Source organism: Platichthys flesus, chromosome 5 (genome assembly GCF_949316205.1).
Source record: "Platichthys flesus chromosome 5, fPlaFle2.1, whole genome shotgun sequence".
NCBI classification, from domain to species: domain Eukaryota; kingdom Metazoa; phylum Chordata; class Actinopteri; order Pleuronectiformes; family Pleuronectidae; genus Platichthys; species Platichthys flesus.
The window spans coordinates 18,612,081-18,627,912 of NC_084949.1; the positions used below are offsets into that span (position 1 = coordinate 18,612,081).

The following is a 15,832-nucleotide window of genomic DNA, read 5'->3' on the forward strand; positions in this document are numbered from 1 at the left end:
AATGAACATTTTACATATTTATTGATATCATGTAATATTGGAAGTCCTTTGGATCCCCCTTTAGGTGCATGGCTCCCAGGCCTGATGTTGATTATCTGTGTTTTAATGAAGGTATCACTGAAACCCAGGACATTGTGAGACAGCACCAGAAAATGGAGCCAGAAGTCGAAGCCACAGACAACAATCACAACCTGGTCCCTTGGTCGGGCTCAGATGGTTCCCAGGAACTTTCTGCCTCTGAGTCCTTGGCGGAGTCCTTTGATGAGGATGATATTAGTGATGAGGACCCTTTAGACCCAGAGCCTCCTGATGTCCCTAAGTCTGACCCTGGGTCCCCAGAACGCCCTCAGCCACAAGAATGGGAATCTGCAGGTGAGCAACCGTCCCTGGCTGAACTTAGTGGAAGCGATGAGGATGTTTCTTACAAAGAAGAGGACAATATCTACCTCAGTGAATCGAGAGAGTCTCCTCACACCCAAACCTCGCCAGTATCCCTGTCCCCACACCAAGAGCACCCTGACTCTGAGCCTCAGGCCAGCCAAACATCCCCACTGCATTCCCCGTCATCTTCCTCCTCCCTTGGCTATGCCGCTGACCTGACCCTGGCCTTGACCCTGACCACAGGGGAGTTGCCGGGAGCCAGTAATAGGCAGGACCCAGCCCCTGGGAACAGGAGCATTGAATCTTCAGAGGAAGGAGGGAGTAGTGAAGCACCTCCTGCTCCTGTCGTCTTTGAAATTGCAGACGAGGGTGCTGAGCAGGCAGAGAAGTGGAACTCAGAGTCTGCCACAGATCTGTGCAGACCGGACAAGCACAGGGGAAGATACACACGTAAGTATTAATCTTTTACCCTCCTTTTATACATTTTATTGTATATATGAAGCTGGTCATGCAAACTGTGTACCCTAAAGTAACTTTCAAATGAATTAAACTGCATAATTTTGTGTGTGGCTTGAATGCAGCCCAACAAACAAATGAATGTAAGATAATCACCTTAAATAATATTTTCTGCCTGCATTTGTTTGCGGGGAAGTTGTGAGGCTAAATTCTTAAATTTAAATCTGAAGTTCCATCATTTAATTAATAAATAACATGTGCAAAGCTGGTTATTTTCATGCTGGGTTCTCCGTGAGGGGGACATACAGGGAGAATTCCCATGGCTTTACTGGTCAGAACAGGACAAGAATAAAATATGACCATATCATGAGAAGGACAGGAACAAATTTGACTGACGCGAGCATGTGTCCCCCTGGCCTGTCACCCGATCCCTTTTCCAATCGTAAGTCTTGACTGCAATGGAAAGTGAGCTCCTCGCTTGCCTTGCCTCACGGACCCCTGGACCTAAGTTAGCTGTAAGTAAATATGATGCTTTTAATAGTGCGCTCGCATCAGCAGGGGAACTTTAAAATTTGTCTTACTTGATTTTAGGCGGCTTAATGATACAAATAATAATAAAAATAAAGAGAAAAACTATAATAGAAATAATAATAACTTATTATTTTATTAGTTTTACTTTACTTATTAATTATTTTGTAATGTTTTTATCGTCCTCACACTGCTGCCTTTTGTCTCTCTCTGTCTCCCATTCTCCCTCTGTCTCTCTTTTCCAATGTCACAGGGCTCGGTCACAGCGAGAGCCAATCAGAGAGGCATGTGAAGGAGACCAAGTCTAAATGTAAACGAATCGCCCGCCTTCTAACTGATGCACCCAATCCTCAAAACAAGGGAGCCTTGCTGTTTAAAAAACGTCGCCAGCGGGTCAAGAAGTACACGCTCGTGAGTTACGGGACTGGCAATAGGCTCCACAGCGAAGACCAGATAGAGGAGGAATCCGGAGAGGTCCGATCAGCCGCGTACAACTTTGTAGCGACGAGTGATTCCGAGTTAGAGGAGGAGTATTCTGTTTATCACCAGCAGCGTAATATGAGTCTGAATTGGGGAGGTGTTCAAGAAATGGAGGCGCTACCCGAGACAAAAGGGAAGGGAGTTACGATGTTTGTCCAACGCCGCAGGAGGATGGACGAGATTGTGTCAGAACGTGAAGAAATGAGGAATAAAGGATTAACCGTGGAGCCTGAATGTACAGAAGCACAGACTATGTATGACACGAAGGAAATGTACATGGTTAACAACCAGGCCGACTACATGGATGCAAGTCACAAGCAGCGTGAATACAAAGAAAATACCCAACAGATGAACCACCTAGCCAATGTGCCAAGACCCCTGGTGCCCAACAGAACTGCAAGGCCCTTCCTAGGATTTCAACATGGCACAACTGCATCCGCCATGCCTGGTGTTGTGGTTCCTGTCCCAAGGAAGAACGAACCAAGATTCAAAGTATCTGTGCCTATCAACACTATCCCACATGTTTGGTCCCCGACTGGAGACATCATAGCCTCAAGAGATGAGCGGATATCTGTGCCGGCTATCAAGTCGGGGATCCTGCCAGAGTCAAAAAGGAAAGGTGCTAATAAGCAGTCGTCGGCGCTGGCACAAGAATCAAATCCCCACCTACAACGCAAAGGGGAAAGGAGGTCTTATATTGAGTCAGAGGAAGACTTCTTTAGTCTCGGAGCTGAAGCTTGCAATTTTATGCAGCCAAGAACAATAAAACTCAAGAATCCCCCTCCAGTGGCCCCCAAACCCACCATCAACCCATCCTGTCCCCCTTGGATGAGCAGGAGTCCCTCTGGTGACCCGTTTCCCGTTCCACATCCTTCTCACAGTCCCGGAGCACCTCACAGTCAGCATTACTTGCAGCAGCAAGATTGGGCTCAGCAGCAACAGATGGTCAACCCTTGGGCAACAGATCAAACTCAGGCAACACTTCAAACACCTGCCAACGCCTGGGCTGCGGTCGACCCCTCTCCTCAGCTTCATCTTCAGCCAACCACAAATAGCTGGAACCAGCCGCCATCACGATCCCCTGTGAGTATCCAGACCCGCAGTCCTACTTACAGCCCACATCACCCACCTTCACCCTCAAGGAATAAGTCCGACAGTGTTCCCAACTCAGTCGCTTCTTGCCCACAACAATCAGGGAAGTCATATGTCCAGGCACCAAAAGCAGCGCAGCCTTCTCCAAAGGGTTTTCTCTCAGACAGAGGTGTTAATCGACCTGGTGATGGTTCAACTATGGCAGGAAAAGGTGCACAGCTGTTTGCCAGAAGACAGTCCCGTATGGAGAAGTTTGTTGTTGATGCAGAAACTGTGCAAGCGAATAAAAGGAGATCCCCCTCCCCAGCCTCCTCCCTCCCTAACTTCTGGAGGTATTCTTCCAATGTCCGCTCCGCTCCCCCTTTATCGTACAATCCCCTTCTTGCTCCTTTCTACCCTCCATCAGCAGGCAAGCAGCCCCCGCCCACAAGCTCCAAAGTCAAGCCTAAGACCAAAGATAAACCTAAAGCCCCCCCAAAGCACCTAAACGCCCTAGATATCATGAAACATCAACCTTATCGGTTGGACTCATCACTGTTCAAGTATGATGCAGTCCCTGAGGCCAAAAACCCCAGCCCCAGCCCCAGCCCCAAACCTACTCCGGCATCAAAGTTTGAGGCCATAAAAAGTCTCAAACTTAGATCTGCCTCTTCTCATTCAACTTATAACACATCTGAGCTCAATGTTCAGGCCAAGGCAGAAGCCCCCACTAAGTATCCTGGATCGGTAAGTTCCCAAAACTCTTCTGCCTGCCAAAACGCTAGATCAGCTGAGCCTCCTGTGACTGACAAGCGCTTGGATGGAAAGCACACTGTCACACCTGCGGCCCATCACATAAGCAACAAGCAAGCACCAAGCACCCGGTCTGCAAGCACCTCCTCCACGCTGTCATCTACCGGTGACAGCATAGCTTCAGCTTTCTCCCCTGCATCTCTTATTGCTCGAGGCGCACGTCAAATGGCTCCTCGTCCAAAGTTCTCTGCCAGGAAGCCGGTAGTGGCAGTCAAACATTGGAGGGCTGTTGCTCTGAGTCATTAGTTCTAATGCTGTTTATGGTCATTGGTGGAGACGCCACTGAGACGATGGAACTGAGCACCTAACATGTCTTATTCTTAACTGGTGGAAACTACTGGTCTTAAAAGAGTCCTCGCTTCCTACTGATGTCCACATTCACATTGATTTGGGCCTGAAGCATCATGGAAGATCACAAAAACTAGAAGACATAAAAACCATATGGTGTTAAATAATATGTCCCTGATATAACCTTTCAAATTCAATAACCAGTAATAAGGTAACTTAATTACTTATTAACATAAAACCATAAAAGTGAATTGTTTTCATGTGCTATTTTACCTTATAAAAGAATTGATAAAAACTCATTCAACATCATGAATATAGAAAGGAAACTTAATAAACATACCGATTACCCAAGATGGCAGTGAACAAGATGGATTATACTTTGTTGGTAAACCTTTTTTTCAATAAACATTAGAAAACCGTGCATATTGACTTTATTGCACATACCTTTCCCAATAACAACTAAAATAAATAACTTTAACATACTGTATCAACTTCCTTTAATCAGTGAGGTTCATTAGTGCTCAAAAAAGGAAATGTGAGACTAAATATTGTTTAGTGATTCTCAGGAAGTGCTATTACCTGTGCAATAGTGTGTGTTAAAGCCTTGTTCAACCAAGGGCTCCAGTTTGTGTTTGTGTTTTATAAGAAATAGGTTTGCATGAATTTATATGTAGCAGTAGTCAAAACCAACCCCCAAACCTACACACAATAATAACATAAATAAAACAAAAGTTAAGTCCAAAATCTTCAATTTATAATTCCGTCATCTGGGATAAGAGGAAGTCATTTGCACGATTATATTTATGGAATATTTTGAATCGCTGAGTGTGTCTGGGGAGAAACTGTCTCTGCACTTCTTTTTTTGGATGCAAATCCTTCAGTCTCATTCCAAACTAAAAGTAAAAAAGTTTAGTCGTGATAATGAACCCTGATGACTTTAAATGTTTTTTTTTTGCGGTATCGTCAGTTATGGCAAGTTCTTAAACTGTCTCTAAAGTTATCAGACTTATCTCCTCATCCTTGATGTAAAACATGAGCAGAACATCCAAGAGGTTTGAATTTTTCTTGTGTGTCTTTATGTCTGTGTCTTTCTGACATATCACTGTTTATTGCACTTCTTGTACTCTGCACAATCTCACTATTAAACTTCTCTTTCCTTCTCCCTACTTCCTGTGTCGTGAGCTTCTGTCTTCTTTTCCACAGCTGCTGTATCACTCCTTTTTTCTGAGCCACATATTTGTCCTCCTCTATCTTCCTCACCACACGTTCACACAGGAGTTATTCATATGTACGGCACCTTACGCAATATCCATTCGATGTCAATAAATGATTGCACATTTTAAAACTACCACCATCAGTGACCTGCATGATATATCATTTTATGTCAGCTTCACAAATATTTGCACTCAATGCTCTTCCATCACCAATAAAAAGCTTGGAACTATGATCTTGGCTTCAGAACTCGGTGCTGGGAGAAAAGCAGCTGTGGCTCTGAGTGATGAGTATTTTATTGAGTGTAACATTTTTGTGTTGTAGAACCTTTCACTGCTCGTCCCAAAAATACAAACAACACTGAATTTACCTTGAAATTCTACACCACAACACAATAGAGGGGAATCAGTCAAACATATAGGACAAATACAAGCTGGCCCAGAAAAATAGTTCCAAGCAAAGTTTTCTCATCTTTTAAATGTCGTTGCTGTCCTTCTGTAAATGTTTTAAGTTGGTTGGACCAATAGCAGGTAAGTTCTGAAATACTTTTCAATTCTTTATGTCAAATATTTGGACACATGCAACATTTTCCAAACATTGTTTGTCATTTTAGACTGAGAGAAACCAGGCTAACCACTTGAAAGATAGCGATAGAAAGATAGAAAAACGATGAATAAGTTTGAATTCCTCAATAAATAAAACATCTTTAACAAAACAGGCATCAGTGGAGCCAGTGGGTGGCAGCAAAGTCTACAACACTGCTGCCAACACCAGAGGACTGATATGTGCTTGTTCTTTCAGGGATTTGGTCGAGGCCGCTCCCTGAGCCTGCCTAGGAGACTGAGTTCGATGCCCTCGCCCAGACTTCTGTCCCCTGTGAGCACAGCAGGAAACCAGGGGTCAATTCTACCTGCACAGAGGCAAATGTCCTTTCAGGAAAGTGCCTATAAGCCACTGTCCCCGTGGGAGGCAGCATCCAGGAGCCCAATTGGTGCAGTGGACGAGGCGTTTCGGTTCCGGAGCCTGCCGTCATCTGTTGCCAGCAATGTCAAAGCTGCAGGGCAACGCATGTCTCTGCCAGAGCCTCCAGATGAGTGGAAGCGCAGGGTGTCTCTTGATCCCGCAGCTGTCAGTAGGAGTCATTATCGTGCGGCCCCTGGTTTCCAGGCCCCATCTCTGAGCAGGACATTTTCACCTGAGAAAGCAGCCTTCTATGGGCCCCCCTTCCGACCTGCCCAGCCTCTCAGGCCGGCCAGGATCGGATACATGGGACAAGGCCCCGGTCCAACACAGTACTCTCCCCTCCATACTGCAGCCCCAAGAAGTTCACTCTATTGAGAAAAGTCAGATATGTAAAAGAAAAATAACTAGGAGGTGCACATAGATTAACATAGACGGTACAGAGTGGAGAGAATCATGCAGGATATCGAGCGGAGAAGACACAAATAGATCTGGCACCGACAAATGGAATATAGGCTCTATTTGATCAATCGTATTGGAAAATATATAAATATAAAAATGTATTTATGTCCATTTTTTTATGTTTGTTTTCTGGAGTTGATGTTGAAGGTTGTTACTCTCATGGTACAAGTGGTCACTCACTGTAGAGCTTGTGTTGCTGATGAGACATAATCCTGCTGAGCACTGACAACAGACTTGATTTGGGACAGAAATAGACCATTGGAGACAAGTTGTCAATAGGATGATATGAAGCATGTGTCATGTGAGGTAAAGTCAATGTGTTGTAGTCGAGAAATGAGGCGTTTGCTCACTGAAGTCGCTGGTAATCGTGACAGTGTTGGTCTTAAATATATACTTAAAAAATGAGGCACTTTAAGAAATCTCATGTGTGAGTTTTCATTCCTTTACCTTTAGCCTTAGAACTAAATGGGATCACTTTCCAGGTTGATGTTGCTTGATTGTTTCACATCCTAAAATGTAATTTAGTGATTGTCATAAACATAGTTGCTCGTCTTGTTTGAACCTGTTTTAACGACTGTTGCAGTGGCAATGATAACATATTGTAAAGGAGTGAACGTTTTATTTAGCAAGGACAAACCTTCTCTGTGTTCTACGTTGTGAGGAAACAGGAAAGCAGTGAACTTTCACTGAACCTGAAGTGTTGCAGAATACAAATGTGATGGGTAGTCAAAGAAGAGAGAAGCTTTTGCCATTATTATAGACGATTTTAAGTTAAATTTAAACATTGCATTCACACCTTCATGTAATATGCCAAATTTGATTATACACAGTGTTTTTTTTAAGTATCTCTGAGTGTCAAGGTTTAAAAAATATATAATTTTGAATTTATTTTTTATTCAGGAATTATGAATTAGAGTGTTGCTCTGGGTTTTGACAATTTCCTTGATTAAAATGTTACTTTTTGCACCTTTTAAACACAAAGTGAAAAATTAAAAAATATGAAAATGCTTTATGTCTTTATAGTGTTTTTAATCCTATGCTATAAGAATGTACCAGAGTTTATAAGGGTCATTTTTGTGTAGATAGTTTTTGATCCTTTCTCTGATCATACATCATACATTCCTTCCTTCATAAAAGAGCATTGTATGTTCACTTAATATAAGAAAATCTCAACACCGCCCTTTGGGCGGTATGGCCAAGGGGGTAGAGTGGTTGTTCTCCAACAAGAAGGTTGCCAGTTCAAACCCCTCTCTTCCCCATCTACATGCCGAAGTGTCCTTGGCAAGATACTGAACCCCTAAATGGCCTCTCATAAGTGTTGAGTGTACTAATTGTAAGTGGCTTTGGACAAAAGCGTAAGCCAAATGACATGTAATGTAATAATACTGATTCTAAAAAGAATAAGACTGCATAAGGACAATATGGACTATTTCAATTTTGGGCCAATTTATTTTACAGCAGAATCAATGCACAGTAAATCTGAGATAGAAATGTGTTTAGTTGCCAGGATGATGACCTTGACGTTGCTTTATAAAAAATATTTTTGTCTGAACACTGTCTCAGCCAGACAGCCCTTTAACCTTCCCAAGTCATCTGTATTTCATTATCTAACATTATCATAATCACACATAATGACGCAGACACGTCTCAGACGGACGAGAGGTATTAACCACCTCCCTAACATGAAGGCTCGGCGCCCCAGAGGTTACATCAACCAGCTGAGGAGTGTTGACTGTGAAGATTTAACACAAGGAGAGCCACACAAGCCTCCAGTCGACGTGTGTGTTCGTTGTCCATCGTCCCCTCTCCTCTCTGTCGCTGTCCCTGCCCCGTGGTGTTAGAGAGTGGTTATGAGTGTTTGGCAGGTTAAATTTAGCCTATTGATGTAAGCTGCATTCCATTCACAACAGACAGGGACACACACTCACCGTTTGGCTTTAGTGTGCGGGTCTGTGAAGATCAGGGAAGATCAAACTACCAACTGTAGGTTGACCCCTGAGTCTCCGTGTCTCCCCTTCAAGGATACAGGTTACCCAGTAGGGACGCCATCTCAGGTATGGACGAGCCTCGACACGGTGTGTTTTGTGAATATGCTGTGTGTTTCGATTTGATTGAGGATAGAGCATCGTCCCTGATGCGTTGCGATAAATGACGTTGGCTGCATCTAACTTTTGTATTTGTATTTTCTGTAAATTATAGTCAGCACTTTCCTGTTGAAATGGGACTTCTGAGAGACTAAGTTAATTTGAAGAATTTTTATCTTTAGAATTATAAAGCTTTGTTTGATTTTGCTGGGAAATTATTTTAAAATTGTCAGGAACAATTGAGAAGCTGAACATTTAAAAAAAAAATGAATTGTATATTTATCATGTTTAACATTTGACAAACAAGCAAACATTAAATATATAGGAAGTTATTATGTTTATTATTTTTTGAACTATTTATCGCAGGACATTTGTAACTCGATACAAAAGTGGAACACAGTATTCACCTTGACCTTTACACAGGTCAGGTATCTGGTAAAAATATTAACGGAAGGCGTCATCGACAGTCGACAAAAATATTGGGTCTAGTGGCAAAGCCCGATTTAGAAGTACATGTGTGCCACCAATCCAAATACAATGGGAGCGTCAGGATTATGCAACAAACTGTAATTTGTGAAAAGTAACATCAACGTGGAATATCACAACATGACAAACGCTGGTACCGCAGATTTTTTCAACCGGTTACCTTCCAGATCATCTTCCAATTCCAGTGCATGTGGATGGAAAGCGGGGGGTTGACTTTAAAGAGTAAAAAAAAATCGTGTTCAGCTTATATGTTATGTAACAGAGAAGATTAGAGGAATAAATATGTCTAATCAAGTGTAAGTCTCTGTGTATCCTGAGTGTCTCATTCTGTCCCTGTCAATCTTTCAATATTGCCCCATTTCATGTTGACAATAATGCAGGATTACCGATTCAAGGTTTTTATTTCTCTGACAGCTGGTGAGAGACGACCTCACACTTGCTCTCACCAAACTGTTTGTTTAGCTTGAAGCCCTGGCGGCCGATGGGCACTGATGTTCTGTGGGGGTCACTAGTGTTGGGGAGTAAACTCCTTCTGTATGACTTGGGCAGAACGACTATATCCTGTGTCCTGTATGTGTTTCCAGTCCTCCTGACCTCTGCCAGCCAAAATGTCACAGTTCTGTACGATGCCAGCCGGAGAGAGGAAGAAGTGCGCGGCAGCTATTTGCCGAGAGGTCCATGGTACCAATGGTATGACGCTATGGAGCCAAGGCTCTGCACACAAACACTGAGAATCTCCACTCTGATCTGGTTTCAAAATGTCAGGGCTACTCTCCAGCACTTGCCATAAATAAGCTAATGGGGGTGATTTACTATATGGTGAAAAATCCTTTGTCGTTGTCCTTTTCTAAAGTCTATTTCTGGGTGGGTGGGAGGGGGGGGGGGCTACTGTGTAGCTGTTAGGATAATGTGAAGGTTCGTGACAGCTGGGGCGCATTCCACCAATATTGGTGGGCGAGGGAGCACCACACACATCCAAGTCTTTTTCTCCACTACAATGATAACTCATTTTCCATGACAGAACTTGGAACGTGCAAAAATGTTTAATTCAGTAACAGCCTTGACGTCAGTAATGGACCCTCCCTTAGACCTGATGACAGGACTGTATCAGGGGATATTTCTATTCATATTGTCCATCCTGCACTTTCCAGCTCTAAATCCAGGACTGGATTAACCCAGCAGGGGGCCCAGGGGGTGAAGATGAACCCTTCCTAAATTAGTTTAATAATAAACTAGCTTTTTTGAGAATATAGGCATTATATAAGCATTACATCATTGATAAGGTATTCAGACTAGATCTTTTGCTGCTACAAACTTTACCAAATTGCCATGGGACCTCTAGGGACAATTGGGACTCATAGGACAGTTCTACTAGCAAATGTCAAACCAAATTTGTTTTTCTTTGTGAACCTTTCACAAACTTTGCCTAGACTGAATTATACATGTCTGCATAATTTAACTTTGAAAATGTTAGCTCAACATATATATAACAATGCAAGCACCAAGTATATAAATGTTGATGATAGGAATAATCACAATTTTCTCTCCACGCCTCTGTGGTGAAGCAGGGGACACCATAGATCTGGGGAAGAAGCTGAGCGCCCCGAAAGACATCATGTTGGAGGAGCTGTCATTGCTTTCCAACAGAGGCTCTCGTCTTTTTAAGATGCGCGGGAGGAGATCCGACAAATACACGTTTGAAAGCATCCAAAATGAGGCAAACACACAACTAAATGTAAGTCTACTTGTGTGTCTGTGTCACTCATTTCATTCATTTCAAATGACGGGATTTAGTGAAGGCACTATTTCAATGGCCTTGCACAGTATTGACATTCGTCACAGTTGTCTGTGTGTGACTCACTTGGTAAATTCATCAGCAGATATGCTCTTGAAAAAAGAAAGTGTCAGAATACATGAATGATAAAAGAGACATGTGCCTCGTGCCTCCTCCGTCCTTCAGCCAAATCTACTGGAGAGGCTGCTCGGGCACTTTGCTAAGGGGCAGCTCCCACTTTATCAGTGTCAGATGATGTGTGTATATGAGTGTGTGTGTCTGTGTGTGTCTGTGTCTGTGTCTGTGTGTATGTGTGAGTGTATCGCAGCTATCAGTGAGCCAACTCTGAATTATGTCGCACAATCTGTGTTTTATCTGAATCTGAAGACATACTGTCTCTGCTCTGTTTTTGCAGAATGATATTTTAGTGGGTAACACACACACTGTGGAAATCAAAGTGGATGCACCCGACCATGAAGGAAGTGCTGGTGACGCAGAAAACTCAAAATCAGGTAATAATACTGCTGAGCATGTGACTACTGCGATATAAAAACAAATAAATGAAGATGAATGTGCTTACATTGGCAATTAGAATTATGTCATTGAATATCATTGGTATAACTTCTTCCACCATCAAAGTGTTCAGCATGATGCTAAATTTATTCCACCAGGCTTCACAGTAAACTGATTATGTAAGACAACATCATAACAATGACAACTGGTGAAAGCTGGACTTATCTCCGGCTATTTTGAGCTGCGACACAACCTGAATTAGTTTAGAAGCTTTATTTTATTCTTTCTTCTATTAGAACAGCAGACAGAGCTCGGTGCTCATTCTAAAATGAGACCAGGGGGTGTCATCTCATATTGACACTTTATATGATGAGTGCACACTTCAGCAATGTGCTATTTTAAGGCCTCGCAACGTAATGATGGACAACTCGGTCCGCCTGTGTGAAGTATTCTCTCTCTTCATAATAAGACAATAGGAAGCTGCTCTTTTTTGACCCCTTGACTTTTAGGAAAGAATTCCTCTGCTGAAGGATCTCATACTGACGTTTCCCCTCTGGTGTACCTGGTGTGTATTTTCGTTCTCTTCTTCTCCTCAGAAGCAGAAAAGTCAGAGGTCACAGTCCTGCACAAGTGCTACCACTCTCCATGGGAGCAGGCAATCCTCAGTGACCCCGACCTTGCTGAGTCTCTCAAACTAGCAATGGCTGGACTGGACCCAAGATCAGAGCTTCCCGAATACAAATCCTTCAACCGGTGAGAAAACTGCCAAACGTTTTGAATTTTTCATGTAAGACTGTGGAAGAACGAGGAGAATTGACACCTTGATCTCAATTGCAGGGTCGCCACTCCTTATGGCGGCTTCGACAAAGCTCCCAGAGGAATCACGTTCAAACTCCCGGAGATAGACCTGAGCCTGCTCAGATACCCAGAGCTCCAGGAGCCGGGGGTAAAGCGGCCCACCTTCAACAGGACAGCCCAGGGTTGGATAACCGAGGGCACCCATCTGATCATACCCACCATTACCCTGGAGCCCGTCGAAGTCCCTGAGTCCGAGGATCTGTAGACGAAACCTGGCTGTAGTATTTTAGCCTCGGCCTGCCATGACAAATTAACATTGAATTTGTACTACAGTTGCAAACCCTCACAGTGATTTTACATTGAAATCATAAACTGTAGACTAAGATGGACGACATGACCGCTGCCCAAAAGTCTAGTTTGCTACCCTGTGGCTGATTGCATTATAAGTCATAAATCCTGCCTCATCCATGTTAGAGAGTGAGACATGGGCAAAAGTAAAAAGTCAAAGTCACATCAAATAAATGGTTACGAATGTTTCTGTTGTTTTAGGCAGTTTATCACCACATTGGTGTTTATTCAAGTGTTCATTTTATTAGTAGAATATGGTTTTAATTTGTTTTCAATGTTATAAAAAAGGGGGCGGGGGGAATGTCATGATCGATAGCAGTGACAGGCTCATGATTAGTGATTGCTGCGTAGACACTGATCCAAAATGCAAACGATTGCAGTTTTCAAAACCAAGATATGTTTTCTTCATTTCTGGACAGTGGGAGGAAGTGGAGACACGTCGTCCATCTTTCTATGGTGCTGTGCTTTTATTTCTCAGTTGACCAGTATGTTTTTGCTGTCCAAAGAAAATCATGTAAATAGCAAAGTGAATGTGCTATACATAATTCAAGATATTCAATGTTTCCAAGGATACTGAAAACCCCACTGTAAATTTTTATCAATTTTCAAACGAGAACATTAAGATGTAATGTAAATAAAGAATGCAAACTTATTTATTGATGGCACACAATTAAAACTGGAACATGCAGTAAGATATATTTTTTTAATATATTTCATTATATAAGAACATATATATAAACTGGATGTGAGAGACAGCTGGGAAACCGCAGGGAGGAGATCTGGCCAGATTGAATTCAAGGCCAGTGGGGACATATATCCCATGACTTTCATTCAAAACCTTGCACTCCAAAGTATTTGCATACCATCCAGATAGAATAGTATCCATAGACTGTCATGAGTAATCCACCAAGTCAGATGAAGTCAATGCAATTGATTGTATTTTTTCAGCTGTTACAATGCTATTTCAAAACAATATGTCAAGCCACATTGGCTATGGGATACATTTAGATATAATTATAAAAATGTGTAGGGATTTTAAAGTAGTAGCATCCAAAACTGGCCTGAATTCAGTTTGATGCAGAGAGAACCACTTCAAAACTACTATATTTACTCTGACCGGCCTCATATCCACTGACTTTTGTCATAACTTGAAGAGTTTTATGAAGTGCGTCTATTTGAGCCTTTTCAGAAAGGTTGAAAAAGAAAAGAAAACAGACACAAAAAACAAGTTCCCAAAATACCTTTAAGAACAAGTGAGTTTGACAGCACATCTCAGCTGTAGAGCACTGAGCCAGAGAAAGACTTTTATAAATACCAAGCAAGAACTCTTCATGTGTCCCCAGAGAGGTTTCAGGGCAACTGATAGAGCCAAGACAGGATTACAGAAATGCCAAATATACAAATATACAGTATTTATAGATGTGTGTCCATCTCATGGTCTACACATGTTCCACCCTATTTCCACAGTATATTCAACTTGTATATATGGTGCTGACGAATATACAGTATTAGAACCTGTATGAGAATTACAGTGATGCCTGATTTGAACTGTTAGCTACGTGACCAGAAAATAACAGAGCCCTAATGGTATCATGTATTTCATGCACATTTACAGCAGGGCTTCAAACAAACACCATTTCATATACCTAGCAGGTTCTGTTTTTGCGGGCTCCATTTGGTTGGTTTGTTGTTTTGTTGGTTGGTCGGTTGGCTTGTTGATTGGTTGGTTGGTTGGTTAGTTGGTTTGTTGGCTAGTTGGTTGGTTGGTTGGTTGGTTGGTTTGTTGGCTAGTTAGTTGGTTGTTTGCTTTGTTGGATAGTTGGTTGGTTGGTTGGTTGACAGGATCATGCAGGCCATTGCTGTGGGATGTGCTTCATCAGCATCACTGAAATAACTTCCTTCAACTCCCTACATAAAAGTGCCTGTTCAGAGTTCCCAGATTTCATTCTTGGACTCAAAATCAATGAGAACCAAATCAGTGTAACATCTAATGAAGAGTGTTTCACTGGGTTATTCACAGGCTGGCCCACACGCTGTGGACACACACAACAACAGTGTGTAAGGATCCACTGCACTTGCTGTTTTTACATGTGTGAACAGGAACAGCTGATACACACATGGCATGAAGCGATGTGATGGTAAACACTGATGTTTACTGCATCAACAAAACACTCCTTTGGAATAAGACTCTGGAAATCATACATTTAGTCTTGAAACATGTTGGCTATAATGCAAACACCAGTTCTCTTTGCCAGGATGAAACAGATCCACTAAAACTTGAGTGTGGGGGGGGAAACTGAGAGAGATGCACTAATTAGTGAGAGTCATTTTTTGCTGACGCTGACTCTAATGCACCATCAGCCTCTTTCAGTCCTGTCTACTCTTAAACCCTGCAGGCTTCCTCCTGCCAGGCCCTCCATCTGCCTGCATCTCTGTCCTGATCACTGCAGCAGAGTCAGAGACATGGAAACAGTAAATATGTTCAAATATCACATTTACTGCTATCATGCATGTATATAAGTGTAATGTGCGTTAGGGCAGGGAGATAAAAACAACACCAATAATTATTGCAATGTAATTTTCATCGGTAACAATACCATAAAAGTTCAATATTTTTATCAATATATTGCTTTTGCATGAATTGATCTAGGTCAGATTGTAAAATGTCTTTAAAGCTTAAAAGAAATAGTCCTTGGAATGCATGAGTGAAAAATAATGTATTAACTAGAAAATGGGAAGACTGATAAGGAGATAAAGACACCAGCTCTATCAATATAAAATATCGGGTAAAAATTCCAGATAAAGGTGAATTACACTGTAAAAATTGTAAATGTAAACCCACTGTAAATTTGCATTTTTTTCTTTGTTACTTTTGCTTCTTCCTTTTCTCATTTTGTTTGTTTGATATGAATATAAACATAAAAGCAATGAAGAATAAAGTGGAGAAACATTTTACGAAATAATACAGAACATATAAGTGCTGGAAAAGATTGTTTATGAGTGAAGAGGATGTTTTTACCAGAAAATGGGAAAATTGATGAAGTTTAGAGATATAGTCATGGGCTCTGCACATTATCATTGATCCCGCTATAATTACATTACATTACATTATTATTCTCAATATACATTTATAAAAAATCCTAATAAAAGTTAATTAAGCCCTCATTTCTTTGTCTTT

The 15,832-nt window shown here is 41.9% G+C and overlaps 2 protein-coding genes across 3 annotated transcripts; both read left to right on the top strand.

Annotated features, from left to right (window-relative positions):
* The first annotated feature begins 152 nt into the window (after positions 1 to 152).
* On the top strand, positions 153 to 7,608 carry synpo2b (synaptopodin 2b). The gene is made up of 3 exons (XM_062386928.1): positions 153 to 831; positions 1,619 to 3,663; positions 6,031 to 7,608. Exons 1-3 carry the CDS (start codon positions 153 to 155, stop codon positions 6,565 to 6,567), a joined length of 3,261 nt encoding a protein of 1,086 aa, XP_062242912.1. The 3' UTR covers positions 6,568 to 7,608.
* Positions 7,609 to 8,487: 879 nt separating this feature from the next.
* myoz2b (myozenin 2b) lies at positions 8,488 to 15,819 on the top strand. 2 transcript variants are annotated; one of them, XM_062388497.1, is made up of 6 exons: positions 8,488 to 8,705; positions 9,806 to 9,911; positions 10,790 to 10,956; positions 11,411 to 11,507; positions 12,105 to 12,261; positions 12,346 to 15,819. In XM_062388497.1, the coding sequence occupies exons 2-6, from the start codon at positions 9,830 to 9,832 to the stop codon at positions 12,569 to 12,571; spliced, it is 729 nt and encodes a 242-aa protein (XP_062244481.1). In that variant the 5' UTR covers positions 8,488 to 8,705; positions 9,806 to 9,829; the 3' UTR covers positions 12,572 to 15,819. The 2 variants fall into 2 exon arrangements, with proteins under 2 accessions (XP_062244481.1, XP_062244480.1); XM_062388496.1 differs by having other exon boundaries at positions 8,493 to 8,705; positions 10,787 to 10,956.
* The last annotated feature ends 13 nt before the right edge of the window (positions 15,820 to 15,832 follow it).

Coding starts and splice junctions, on each gene's coding strand:
- synpo2b (XM_062386928.1), top strand. CDS start 153: ATGGAGCCAGAAGTCGAAGCCACAGACAACAATCACAACCTGGTCCCT. Junction 832..1,618: donor GCACAGGGGAAGATACACAC/GTAAGTATTAAT, acceptor CCAATGTCACAG/GGCTCGGTCACAGCGAGAGC. Junction 3,664..6,030: donor CCACTAAGTATCCTGGATCG/GTAAGTTCCCAA, acceptor TTGTTCTTTCAG/GGATTTGGTCGAGGCCGCTC.
- myoz2b (XM_062388496.1), top strand. CDS start 9,830: ATGTCACAGTTCTGTACGATGCCAGCCGGAGAGAGGAAGAAGTGCGCG. Junction 9,912..10,786: donor AGAGGTCCATGGTACCAATG/GTATGACGCTAT, acceptor TCTGTGGTGAAG/CAGGGGACACCATAGATCTG. Junction 12,262..12,345: donor GAATACAAATCCTTCAACCG/GTGAGAAAACTG, acceptor TCTCAATTGCAG/GGTCGCCACTCCTTATGGCG.